Genomic DNA, 14,502 nt, shown 5'->3' on the forward strand with positions numbered 1-14,502 from the left:
ACAATTCATTTTCCCTAGTCATGAAAATACCCACACTACTTTTTGATCGGGAGAAAACCTGGTCATCAACATGTTAATCTTTTACAAAGGTTTCTAGCTATCATAACGGTGAAACTAATCTTTTATAAAGGTCTTTGTCTATGATGACGGTGAAACAAATGTTATTTTGAGAAACAAGGTCCTCATTCTTCTAAGACCTAATTTCTCAAACTTTCTAGATCTATCTACACAAGCAAAGAATAATTCTTATTTTTGCAAGTGTAACGATCACTTTGTATGTGTTTTATATATTATACAGGAATGAATTGAGTGATACTCTTCATGTAACAAAATATAATTAAAAATGTGTCAGACAAAATTGATGTATTTTTTTTCTTTCTAAATTGGACAAAATACAACAACTTTCTTTTAACTAATTTTTTCTTATACTTTGTTATGGATAAAGTGGTATTTTGTTTTTAATTATTAAATGATTTTATTCCATCAAGTGAGCACTAATAGTGGCTTGTAATTGTATCTAAGTTATTTGTTATATATTTTTCTCTTTATTCTATATGATTATCGTATTAGCAAAAGAAAAATTAGGGGTGTTTAGCGGTTAAGGCAAAATCGAACCAAACAATAATTTGAACAAAGTCGTAGTATTTGGGTTGATTATTTTCATAATCGATCACAAAACCGAATCAAACCTGGTCTAATTTGGTTTTGACATCAAATTTTAAGATTTCTGCTTGTATGCCTGTTTTCGCAACCCGATCTTACATATTATAATATCTAGTATAAAATGCCTAGCTGGATTGGAACACTATGTTTCAATAAAGTTTTAGTGTTGTTGATGTATTGTATGTCATATTTTAAAGCTTTATGTTTAACGAATCAAATCGATCGATTTTAAAGTTAAGGGACCAAGTTGAACTCAATTAAACTGATTAAAAAAACCATGAAAAACTCAATTAAATCTGGAGATGGAATCGAAGAGACGAATGAGAGAATTGTTGAGGGTATGAACGAAGAGATTGAAAAGGGATTTGTTGAGGGTATAGAGAAATTGAGGAGAGTAAAATCGGTGATGGTGCAAACCGAGTTTTCCTCAAAATTGGATATGACGAAGAGAGGATGAAGGCACAAAGATAGTTTTCTTCAAATTTAATTGATTGTAGGTGGTTACGTTAGGGAGTTTAATTGAATTAAAGAAATCAGTGATTTGGAGTTGATTCGGAGAGTTTGATTTCAGAGGAGGAAGGTGAGAATGGTCAATGAAGATGATAAATCTTCATTGAGAGGAAGACGAGTGTAGGTGGTGGTTGCGTCGTCGAAGGAGAGGAGTGGCGGTTCTAGTGGGAACTTGTTTTTTTTCTTGCTGAGTTTTTGTGTTGAAGGTATGATCGACACGAAGAATAAGAGAAATGATGAAGATGAAGAAATGAAAAAAAAAAAATTAGGTGGTGATAGTGCATTTTTACATACCATAGATCTCCAAGATCCAATGGTTTATTTTGTGACAAATAGATCGAATAGTTAAGATTAAAAAAATTAATGAGGTTTTTGGTGGCCCACATATAATGTTGGTCCATCTTAAATATTTGCGGTTAACCCCTTTGATAGTAATGACCAAATTGTCTAACAGCGATGAATTTAAGGGACTGAAACAGACCAAAAATTAATTATGGGTTCAAAGTGATCCATAAAAAATAGTTCAGGGACTAAAAGAGAAATTAAACCTAATTTAATTACAATATAAACTTTTCTAATGCATGTGAGAAATGTCAAAATTGAGGCTTATAAAAAGGGACAAAATAGTCCTTGTTAATATAGTTTGATAAGAACAACACATTAGAATATGCAAGTTCGAGGTTTAAAATACGGATTACCAATTTATTCACTTAAAAAATAAAATTTTAACCGTTAAATTAATTGAAAAATAAATAAAAAATAATAATAAAGAAGGGACAGAGGAGTAATGGATCTCAAATACCATTGTTGTTTGAACAATGTTTTGCCTTTTTTTGTTGTTGTACTTAGATGGAAGGCGGGTGGAGAGTGGGGGGAAATACAACTTGTGCTCCTTGGATGATTAGTAGCCGTAGAATTAGATAGCTGCGAGGAGAGAGAAAGTTAGGGAAAAAAGTTGATTTTGTCCTTTGTAGTTTTTTTTTTTTTTTTACACATTTGTTCTAGAATTTAATTTGTATAAACTAAAAAAAAAAACGTTTTACATATTCCATGATGCTATTTTTTTAAGTTTTTTTGAACAAGCTATTTTTTTAAGTTAGTTTATAAAATATTTATTTGCATGATTTAATTGAATATATAAAAAATATTTTATTCCACTGATTTAGAAATTAATCTTCTTTTCCTCACTTTTCTATTCTATATTAAAAAACAAGTTGGATACTCATAAATAAAATGTTTACATAGGTATATATATCATCTACCAATGATATATTAATATTTTTCAAAGAATTATGGATTCCACTATGTAAAATGTTTTGGACAATTGACAATCACTAATATTATAGTATAAAAGAATTCTGGCTAAAATCATACATTACAATAATGTGATTTGACTAAGAAAAAAAATCTTTCCCCTTATAATGTACATAATTAAAAAACAGTGGTGCAATGCAACAAGACAAGACATTAGAATTAGTGGTGCAAATTGCATGGCATGGCATGGCATGGCATGTAGACAAAAATCTTGCAATTGCGTATAGTGTCGTACGACGTTGAATCCAATACTAACTGTTGTGACATCTAACAAACTCTTCTTTTAGTTCCATGAGTTAGGAAAAACCAAACCAACCAACCAACGTGTGAAAGTGAAAAACACATACATACATACATAGACATACATACACAAACTCAAACGCTTACGTTGTTGTTGGTGTTTCACAAGAAATTTTTTCCACCTACTTCACCGCAAATTGCAGTTTTTTATAGTTACCATAATCAATTCAATGAGTTCCTCATTTAAGACTCTCAACAAACAATTCCCTCTTCTGCCTCCCTTCCATCATCCTCATAAATTCTCTCAGAACCACCATTTTTCTTCTTACACCCCCATCTTCTCTTCCTCTCAATTTCGTTCATCATCTTGCTCAAGTAAGTTTTCTCTTTCTTTCTCTCTCTTGTTTTTGTTACTTACAATGGAAATTTCGTTTTGTACTTTTGTTGATTGATTTTGTACTTTTGTTGATTGAGTCAGTGTGCATGTCTGTGTCTGTGTATGTACGTGCCTTGTCCTGTTTTGTTTAATTAAAAAAAATGGATTTTTTTTACTATGGTCAGTGATTTTTGCTCATATGTTTTATTGGGGTGGTGAATTTTTTTATCTTGGCGTTGAATTTGATTTAATATGTTGTTGGGGTGTCTTTACTTATGAGGCATGGACACTAAGAATGTAATAATATGAAAAAATGACATAATTGAATGTAATCACACGTGTCAGTATCGTGTTAGACATCAGACATGTCTTCAATTAGAAGTGTTGGTGCTACGGAAGTGTCAACTATCTCATGCATGATTAATAATGGCTGCATGTTTTGGAGTAAACTCCAAAATAGTGTTTGAAATTGTAAGGTTGAGAAAATTAAAGTTATTTTAAAAAAAAAAGTTCATGGGAATTGGAAATTGTGGGTCATTTTAGTTCAGATGATACCATATGTTAGTGTACTTTTCAAATTAGTCCATGAAATTGAATACTTAATATCAAATTTGTTATTGAAATTTTAATTATGAAGGTTAAATTATTCTTATAAGTGTTGGTATGGATTAAGATGACAGACAGTTTGCAGATTTTGGGACTGTGTTTTTGTAATTTCTCTTATTTTGGGACTAGCCTAACAATGCCATGCAATTTCAGAAGCTGAATTGGGATTTACTAAGAGGGTTCCTTTCTTCTAATGGTTGTTGAAAAATTATCATTTTTATCATTATCTAGCTTATAATTAACAGATTTGGGGTTCTAAACCCACGTGAACTCCAAACATAGTGCTTATTGTTCAAAGCTGAGTTGTTTGGAACACTTATTTGTACATGCAACATTGATAATTAGTGCTCTGGCTATTGTTTTATGCACCTTAGATTTCAACTTTCAACATTTCAGAACCTAGGACAATTAAGAGCGTAAAAAGGTCAATTGGTTCCGTTGGGTTGAACATTAACTAAATAAATGTATCTGCGGTGATTTTTCTCTACAGGGTCATCTTGGTTTCGAACAGTTATCAGTTTATTGAGTAGTAGTCCCTTGAGTAAAATACCAAATAGATATCTTCTTGTTCAGGCTTTATAATGCAGACATGGTTTTGTATTGTATTGTATCTAATGAATTCATATGTAAGGTTATTTGATTGTGTTCTTCCTATTATATAGTATCTCAATCTACAACATATATGGAGGTCTTCAAAGCAATTGCTAAGCAAGAAGCTGCAGCTCATGGTAGTGTTGCTATCAGAGCTGATCAGCAGAGTTATAGTTACAAGCAACTCATCTCGTCGGCACAGAAGATATCTAATCTCTTGTGTGGAAATGATGTGAAGGTAGCAAATTACACCTTGACATTCCTTTACTATTCCCTTTGTAAGATTAAGTTGCGTACACTATTTGTTATCATTTGACCAATATGATATACGGAAGTTCCTATAGGAGTTTATCTGCCAACATAAGCACCGCTGAGACTGTTTGTGGAAACAGCTTAGGACATGTCTATAAACTGTTTTTTAGCTTATTTTTATAAGTTCTCTAGGATAGGTTATATGAAAACATTTTGATTCTTTTTTTACCTTTTATTATGGAAATAGCAAAAATAAAACCCACATTTATATAAAGTTATTCTATTTTTATCAATCTGCTAGTAATTGAATGCTTAGTCTATTGCTGGGCATTTGTAGCTATGTGAGTGCTGTACTACATTCTTGCTTATGTACAAAAGATTTGTTTAGTCAATCATTTATGGCGTTGAAATCCAGGGAAATCTTGGTGGAGCTCGAATAGGAATTGTAGCCAAACCGTCTGCCGAATTTGTTGCTGGAGTACTTGCGACTTGGTTTAGTGGAGGTGTTGCTGTTCCACTTGCACTCAGCTATCCAGAAGTAGAGCTCCTCTATGTGATGAATAATTCGGTATGCTTTGGAAACACTCACTTTTCTTATATAGTTCTTTTGTTTGTTTAACGTTTAGCTTGTGAACATTAAGAACTAAGGACTCTTAATTTTCCATTGACATTATCTTGGTACCTTTTATATGAAATTTTCAAATAGCTGGTTTATCTGTAGATTTTCAAAAATAACCTTACCTACGGGAAGAAAAAAGTTGGCTATATGTTGCCAACAAATTAGTTGGACTATTTATTTATGCTACGTTACCTTTATGCTTTAATTATGCTTTTTGGATTGAATCTTAATAAAAATTTGATTATAGGACGTGTCTGCAATACTGAGTACTGAAGATCATAGTGAACTAATGCAAAGCATTGCCAATAAAACCTCATCTCAATTTTTCCATATTCCGCCCGTTCCTAATAATTCCTCAGAGAAGAGCAGCAATGGACATTCACAAAATGGGGAAATTGATGCAGACAGTATTTTCCCGGAAAACATTGAAAGATCAAGTAAGAATATCACATTTTCAGCTTCTAAAAATGGACAAAGTAGAATACTATCTTGGTAGAAATTTTCTGAGTTTTTTCTTGTCTTTTGTTTTTCGTATCATTTGGCTCAGGTGAAGATCCGGCACTGATTTTGTATACTAGCGGGACAACAGGTAAACCTAAGGGAGTTGTTCATACACACAGAAGCATCCTTGCTCAGGTATGCTTTATGATTTATTTTGAGTTACTCTGAAAAAGCTAGTTCTATTATTTTGTAAGTTACTTTGTTATGTTAATAATCAAATCACACAAATACTTATGTTTCTTACTTAATTTTAATCATAATTCACTTTAATACTTGTTATTCTTTTTCACTAATTTTTTTTTTTTTTATAATTTTTCTTGATTTTAGGTCCAAACCTTGACAAAAGCATGGGGGTATACGTCTGCTGATCAGTTTTTGCACTGTCTACCACTACATCATATCCATGAAAGTTTTTTTATATGCATTATTCAATACTTTTGTAGTTAGAATTTAGAAAGATTTTTTTTTTTTTTTTTATCATATTTAGTATATTTGCTCAAGATATGATTTGCGATATCTTTGTGATGTCTATCCTTAACATATATGAAGTACATGTCCACGGGATTTTCAATGGTTTACTGGCCCCTCTCTACGCAGGTTCCACGGTAATTTTCTTTTTCCTTTTCACTTCTTACATAGCAAATACAACCAGAAAAGAAAATATCAATTTTCGTACAAGTGGCCTCAAAATAGTATCCATTTTGAACATATAAGTTTTTGTTGTTGCTGAGAATCTAATGTCTTGTTCAAGGTTGAATTTTTGCCGAAGTTTAGTGTCAGTGGAATTTGGAAGAGATGGCGTGAGTCATATCCAACTGAAGGATCTAAAGCTGATGGTGCTATAACCGTATTCACTGGAGTAAGTATGATTGATTATTATGAGCATTGAGAAGATCTATGATATGGTTCATTCTCACAAGACCTTGGTTTTTTGTATATAATCTTTTGCCTGCCTGAAAATAAATTATCTTTCCCTGGAGTATAATCATACGAAGACCGCATATCGGCCATATGATGGTGTTCTTTGTTGTTCTTGAAAACTTAGTAATCAGAGTTTCGCATTCAGTCTTATGTATACACCATTTACAACGAACTGTAATTTCTATGATTGTAAAACATGTTTTCGGTGACATCATTTTGATCTAAATAATTTTTTAATGAAGGTTCCAACTATGTACACCCGGTTAATACAAGGTTATCGTGCTATGGATCCTGAGCTGCAAGCCACTTCAGCATCTGGCGCAAGGAACTTGCGTCTAATGGTTAGTGACTGTTATATCCTTCAAACATTTTAATCTTTGGAAAGAAGATAAATGGATATCTTTTCGAACTTCAGAAGATGAAGATTGTTCGTTTTTTTCTTCTAATTTGACTTAATCAATGTTTCTTTTAGGGATTGTTTAGATTGGATTATTTGAGCCTATGGAAATAGCTTATGACATGTCCATATGCTGTTTTCAGCTTATTTCCATAAGCTCTTCAAAGATAGCTTATGAAAACAACTTATAACTTGCATGAAAATAGTTTGACTTTATTATTATTATTTTTACTATATAGAAATAGCTTATACATAAGCACTTATATGATAAACACTTATGCTAAAATGTATAACTAAGTTGTTTATCCAAGCAGGGCCACAGTGGTATGTTGATTTACCATGCATGGTTCACTTGCAATTTATTTATGTTAATGTGCGATGACTACCATTCTCAATCTCAAAAATCTGATATATTACCATTCTATTATTCAGATGTGTGGATCCTCTGCACTTCCTCAACCTGTTATGCAAGAATGGGAATCCATCACTGGACATCGCTTATTGGAGCGATATGGCATGACTGAAGTAAGTAAACTTCATGTTATATTCTTCAACTTCTTAGTAAATCATTTTAGCTGAAGTTCTTCGACTTGTACAGAATCATATACACAATTCTCATTAATATCGTACTGAATTTTTAGAACCTTACATTATTGTATCGATGTTTCTAGTTTGTCATGGCATTGTCAAATCCATTGAATGGCGAGCGCAAAGCAGGCACCGTCGGAAAACCATTTCCTGGTGTGCAGGTTAGTTGAGCTTTGCACTTTTCCATTTGCTTCTAATCACAGAAAATGGACTTTTTGATCTCTCATTCTACTGCTGTGTGATCTGTTTATGCTCATATTAAGTGCTATGTTTGAAATATTTCTCTCATTATTTTTCCACTAATATACCCTTTTTTATTGTATCTCCACGAATACTCCACTAACTATTACTTGAAAGGATACTTTAGTAATTAAAGCTCATTTTATAATACTCAACAGTTTTCTTTAGAGCTGTGCAGAACCTTGAACAACACTTAATATGAGACAGAAGTAGACCATTCAAGAAAGTAATATATGACTGAAACTTTAAAAATGCATGTGAAATATCAATGATTTTTACTAAGAACCCCGAATGATGAAGTTGCGTAGTGTTATTAATGCTCAATGTGAAAGATGGTGATATCTTGGCTTTTCTGTATGCATGACAGGTCAAGATTCTTGCAGATGAAGAGCATGAGAATGAAGAAACTGGAGCTGGTGAGCTTTGCGTTAAAAGCCCTTCATCGTTTAAAGAATATTGGAAACTTCCCGAGGTGCTTGCATAATGTTAATTTCAGACATTTATTGATTCTGAAATCATTATTTAGTGATAACTGTTGCTTTTTCTTTCGATCTTTTTGAGTACTACAAACAATTCCTTACGATGTTATGATGCACCATTACAATCATAACATCGCACATTATTTTAGTTACTTGAGGACATAATTTGTTCTAAGGATAGAAATACTACATCAATTTCAGTTACAGACAGTCCAAGATTCTAAGGATAGAAAACGGTAAAAGAAATGTAATATCTGCGTCTAATAAATTTGTATTTTTTCCATGCAGGTAACAAAGGAATCATTTACAGACGATGGATACTTTAAGACTGGAGATGCAGTTACTACGGATAAAGATGGATATTTCATCATTTTAGGACGTAAGGAAATTTATTTCTCTAAGTATGATGTGTGGTTCTCATGCGTAGTTATGTAACCAAATTTGAATTCCTACGATGTTGTCCTTGAGATGGATCTTTTCATTTTTCCAAAATGAATCTTCCAACAAGGTCCATGTCATAGAGACTCTACGAAGTTTCACATTGGCTGTTGACTGCCTAACACAACCCTCTCCTTTTTTTGGTGAAACACAACCCTCTCCTTATATACCAGCAAATTGCTAATAACTAAGACATGTCGTTTCGTCTAAATAATTTACAACCTTATTGGCAACAAAATAGTAGAAGTTAGATTGTGATGGTAGTAAAACCTACTGAGTAAATGTTTTCTACTTTTTATCAGGTACTAATGCGGATATAATCAAGAGTGGTGGCTATAAGCTTTCTGCATTAGAAATTGAATCAGTAATATTAGAGGCAAGTGGCTACGATTTTCTCATCCCATGATTGTTAGTTTTTGTTAACGAACCCTTATATAGTTGTACAGTTTATGATATGATATTCACAATCAGTACCTTTTTGCAGCATCCAACTGTCTCAGAATGTTGCGTTTTGGGCTTACCAGACAAAGACTACGGAGAAATTGTTTGTGCGATTATCGTGCCAAAGGAGAAGCAAGATAAAGAGTCAAAACCTCCTCTAAGCCTTGAAGAATTATCCAACTGGGCCAAGAATAAACTTGCACCTTACAAGGTATGGTGGCATGGCCATTGTTTGTATGTTTTTATATGTATGTGGAGCATATCAAGTGAGAGCATGAGGAGGAGGAAGTTTCTATGGTCAACATAAAAACTTGTCGTGCTATCTCCTGATACGCTCCATCTTACATTTATCATAGTTACAAGAGTTTCAAAACTAATTTTTTCAAATTTTTTTTTTATATCTTTGCCAGATACCAACTCGACTAATCGTGTGGGAGACGCTCCCTCGCAATGCAATGGGGAAGGTAAGTTACTTTTCCTTATATGCTGTCGTAAACACAAATCATTCTCCTTGTCATTTCATTGCAAAATATTCTTTAGGAAGGAAAGTTAATCGTTCTCTGTTTGAAATTTCAGGTTAATAAAAAAGAGCTGAAGAAGCTGGTGCCTTCAGAACAGTAAATACCATTAGAACATTATTTACTGGCCAAAGCCAATTCTTTGAAACCAGTTTTCAGATGGTGAAAATCTTGTATGACATTTGTAGTAATTATTTAGATAAAATAGAAGCCCTTTATTCTGGCTTTTCTCAAGTACAATAAGTTTAACCTTATCTTTTAGGAGGGGAAAAAAATTACAAAGTGTAGCATTTTTATATTCATGAGGGTGATTGAATGTAGTTTTGTCTATCAGTAAATCTATTATTCTATTTGATTGATCATACATGCTGTTAACAATTTGATTAATTTGGTACTATATATCTTTTTGTTGAAGACTTTATTTATACTACTTGCCATCATGAATAAAACAATTGAAATGTAAACTTTTGCATCATTAATAGTATTTCTTTGGAGGGTCAAGTTTCATGAGTGAAAAAGAATACATAGATAACCAATAAAATTTATTTCATGATCACATGTCAGAATTACTATATTATTATTATTAAAATGAAAAGAGGACACTTATGTGGAAAATGGAAATAAAAAAAAAAATTAATTGCACTAAAAATCCAGCTCCAACATATTAATAAATAAATACTATGTGTTCCTTTGAAATAGTCTACAAGCACTTCAATGTTCCCTTTCAAATCCAGCTTTGGGATATCATTGCTAAGATCATTATAGCCAGCATATAAAGTTTCTTTGAGCAGTTCAGCATTTCACCTGACCCTGTCATATGCATAAATTAAATTAATTTAATTTAATGATAAGCACATAGATAAACTTCTATAGGCATAATTTAATGATAAGCATATAAAGTTTAATAATGTGAAATATCAGATATAGTTTGAGTTTTAAGATCAAAGGGTACAATTTAAGACCTTTCATGCTTCATATTTTATGAAAAAAAAACTAAGGAATGAAGCAAATTTATGTGAGATTTTGAATAAAGTACTTACCAGTTCCTGAATTTGGTGGTGGAGGTGAAGGTGGAGGTGGAGGTGGAGCTTCTGGTGTGAAGAACCCACCAAGATCTAGACCAGCACAATCTCCTCCTACGCCACCTACTCAAAAGCTCAAGGTTAACATATTCTTATGTTTATGTATTCCAAAGTAGTAGTATACTTACTATATTAATAATAATAGTCCTTATTTCATTATTAGGAATCGAACTTGATATTCTTAGTTTATAACATTCACATACACTATGCACCAAACACTTACATTAGATCATGACGGTTAACATAATCATATTCTAGCTTGTTGTATATCAAATGCAGACAACATATGTAGGGTTAAGTTGAAGAAAATGTGAGTACAGTTTGGATTCACAATAAGATTGGTGAAATCACAATGGTATCGTGATTTGTTGAAGCTTTGAAATGTTTTTGTCGAAATTGCGTAACCAATTGCGAATCTATCAACCTTACCGACAATCCAAACATACACTTAGATTTAAACTAGTATTTCAGTGATTAAACTATGAAAGAAAGAAAGAAAAAAGGTCTCATGTAAATTTTTTGTTAGGTATCAAATAGAGGTAATGTCATAAAATTAGTGGCTAAAGAAGATTAAGGGTCTTGTTGTCATTATACTTGAGCCGGGTCAAATAACACACTTTCAAAAACGACGCTATTTTCTCCACTCTCAACATGAATTCGGATTCCCTCATACGAAAAGAAGTTAATTCTGTGCCGTTTAAAACTACACTTTCAAACGATCTTTGTTGCATAAAGGTGCACTTCTAGAAACATAGGTTATTTTAGCAAACAAGAATTGATAATATCACCCTTTTGGAAATTAAAGTCAAAAACAAGTTCAAGCTAATCAAGCATGAAAGAGCATTATATAAAATCAAAAGGTCAATGGATCAAATTAAACTAAGCAATAAAAAAAAAAAAGGATAAAGAAGAATAAGCAGCTTACATTTTTTCAAGCAAAACATCTTAGGATCATTAAGAATATTGGCTGAGCCTTCATTGCATTGACACTTAAAGTCAGAGCCATCTCTTACACACTTTCCATCTCCACACAAATTAAACAAACAAGCTGTGTAGTATAAAACACTGAAATTAGCTTACGTACTAAATTTCTTTCACATTTTATTTTACATAACATTAATTAAACAATTCAAAACTATCTTATGCTCTCAGGTTCCATTTCATTTTTTTTCTAAAAAATATTTTAGAATGAGGAGCTGGAGCTCCAGTCTGTAACAGAGAAAATCTTCAGGTTCAAACAAAACTTACAAAGATATTTATATTTATCTTACTTCAAAGACGATCTTAGATTCCATTTCTAATAGTGTAACAAAAAATGTTTGACCTAGTGATTAATCAATGATTGAAAATTATTTTTTTGAAAGAAATGGTTGAAAATTTTGAAAACTATAGGGGACATTTATTTATTGCAAATGAAACAAGAAGGCAGTGTGATGAACTTACGGTTTGTATCAGTTGGAAGTTGGGGTTGTGCGGTTGGAAGTTTTCCACCACCACACTCCAAATTAACAGTACCTGCACCTCTCATTCATAATTCATTTAGACAAAATAAAATTATACTCCCTTGGTTATATAAACTTTCACATTTGCAACAAAAAAAAAAAAGTGTCACTATTAATTTTCAACGTAGTTTTAATTGAAATTTTTTCTCTCCAAAAAATAACCATAACTTTATAAAATTATTACGTACATTAATTTATTGTTTTCAATATTTTTTAAAAAGCTTCAAAAGGTATTATATAAAAAAAAAACTTCAAAAATATTGTTCTACCAAATGCAGGCAAGATCCTTTGGTAGAAAACAAACTAGAATATTTAAAAGCAAAATGCATGGTGAAAAACACAACGTTTATTTATAAATTAAAGACAAAAATAAGGCGGCAAAAACAATACCTAATATGTTTAATTTAATTTCACTTATATTGTTTTTTTGAAAATTAAGTTTTGGTGAATAAATTAAAGGCTTATAATGTTACCTTAGAAATGTAATATGAGAGTCTACTTATATTTTAATGTCATATTATATGCAATGTTTTCTACTTTTATAGTGAAAAATCATCATTCAAATAACATTTTCATTTCTCATTAATTATCAATAACTTCCAAGTTTCAACAATTATGAAAAATCACTCACAGTTAGGAAGAACGCAAGATTCAATGGGACCAACTTTTAACGTCTTCCAACCAGAGTCACAATCACATGTAAAATTGAATAATCCTGGTCGTTGCTGACATTTTCCTTTTCCACATAATGGTAAGCCACATATGTTTATAATATCACCAAGATCATCTGCACAAATACACCACCATGGTAGTATATACATTACACTATGTATTAGCTACAAAAACAACTAATAGAAAAATTTCAATGACATGAAAATAAGAAAGAAAAAAAAAATAATAGATCATTAATTTTGACATATCTATCTAATAGTTAAAATATTTAGCAATTGTCTTTCTTTTGTATAGATATTCCCTAAGATTAATCTTACCTAGTTTTGTGTTGGACATTATTTGTGCTGAAGTAGCTGAAACATTGTAGCATGTGAAGAGATAGATTAGATAAAAGGATATAAGGGTGAAACTTCTCCATTTGAGCATTTCCATTGGTAAGAATAGAGAAAGAAATAATAATTATAATTTGAAGAATGAGTAATTTTTGTAAGTGATATGACCTATGAATAACTACTTAAATTGAAGATGTAATTATAAGCTCATATTTCATATTTATAGCCTAAGGTACATTCAAACTCTTGAGTTTACCAATTCCATTTCCGTTACCATTTTTTTATTTATTATTTTTGTCTTAAAGTAGTTATTAACCACTATAAGAAGTGATAAGTCCTATGTAATAAGCTTAAGAAATGTTAAGTTGAGAGGGATATAGGTTTAATGTCGTATACTAATTACAAGACTAATTTTGTACTCAAATGAGATGGTACGTAGTTAATTATGCAAACTCACAACCAAGTAATTCGGCATTACACAAGAACAATTTTCTATACAAAAGAAAGGAAAAGGCTCAATATTTTCTTTATTTTGTTATGCTTAAATATTTTCAAATAATTGCACACATAATAAAACAAATTAAGTGAGTTTGATTAAATCACGGTGGTAATCTATGGTTTTGTTGAAGATTCACAAAATAGTTTTTGCCAAAACCATGACGGCACACAAACTCATATTTGACTCCGTTCCTCATCCTCACAGACACGTGATATCAATCTAGAATCGTAACTAACAAGAACAACTCCACCAGTGAATTCATCCAGCGGATCAGCCAATGCATCAATGCTTTGCATATCCAAATGATTTGTGGGTTCATCTAACATTAAAATGTGAGGTTTTGACATCGATATCGACCTGAATACCACCCGAGCTTTCAGCCCTCCTGATAGTTTGACAGTGGGGATAAGATGGTTATGACTAGGTAGCCCGAATTTACTAAGTTTTGCACGGACAGCCTCTTGCTTACTAAGTCCCTCCTGGTCTGGATGTAGCCGAAAAAGGTACGGAACAGGTGTTTCATCCATTGTTAGTAGGTCCACAAAGTGTTGGGAATATCTCCCTATCCTCAATTTCTTACTTCTTCGAAATTCACCTTCACTTCGAACCACATCACCAGCTAGAAGAGTTATAAGTGTAGATTTTTCAGCACCAGAAAGGCTGCTTTTACATAACAGCAGAAGTTGCATGTTCATTTACATGGCAACTAGCATTAGATAGA

The 14,502-nt window shown here is 32.0% G+C and overlaps 2 protein-coding genes and 1 pseudogene across 2 annotated transcripts; 1 reads left to right on the forward strand and 2 right to left on the reverse strand.

The window, feature by feature from the left end:
• The first annotated feature begins 2,800 nt into the window (after positions 1–2,800).
• On the forward strand, positions 2,801–10,056 carry LOC146926087 (putative CoA ligase CCL8). Its single transcript, XM_085758488.1, has 17 exons — positions 2,801–3,102; positions 4,372–4,538; positions 4,968–5,120; positions 5,419–5,608; positions 5,719–5,807; positions 6,000–6,068; positions 6,224–6,277; positions 6,424–6,531; positions 6,836–6,934; positions 7,423–7,515; positions 7,662–7,739; positions 8,186–8,290; positions 8,586–8,676; positions 9,038–9,111; positions 9,220–9,387; positions 9,587–9,640; positions 9,753–10,056. Exons 1-17 carry the CDS (start codon positions 2,958–2,960, stop codon positions 9,795–9,797), a joined length of 1,782 nt encoding a protein of 593 aa, XP_085614614.1. The 5' UTR covers positions 2,801–2,957; the 3' UTR covers positions 9,798–10,056.
• A 179-nt stretch (positions 10,057–10,235) lies between these two features.
• On the reverse strand, positions 10,236–13,382 carry LOC146926088 (uncharacterized). Its single transcript, XM_085758489.1, has 6 exons — positions 13,268–13,382; positions 12,910–13,065; positions 12,220–12,291; positions 11,702–11,824; positions 10,735–10,839; positions 10,236–10,504 (listed from the first exon to the last, which is right to left on the reverse strand). Exons 1-6 carry the CDS (start codon positions 13,380–13,382, stop codon positions 10,419–10,421), a joined length of 657 nt encoding a protein of 218 aa, XP_085614615.1. The 3' UTR covers positions 10,236–10,418.
• A 572-nt stretch (positions 13,383–13,954) lies between these two features.
• LOC146926089 (ABC transporter F family member 4 pseudogene) lies at positions 13,955–14,470 on the reverse strand (annotated as a pseudogene).
• Between the last annotated feature and the right edge of the window lie 32 nt (positions 14,471–14,502).

This window comes from Medicago sativa, chromosome 4, assembly GCF_051527215.1.
Source record: "Medicago sativa cultivar Bolivia chromosome 4, Bolivia_mono, whole genome shotgun sequence".
In the NCBI taxonomy this organism is placed as follows: domain Eukaryota; kingdom Viridiplantae; phylum Streptophyta; class Magnoliopsida; order Fabales; family Fabaceae; genus Medicago; species Medicago sativa.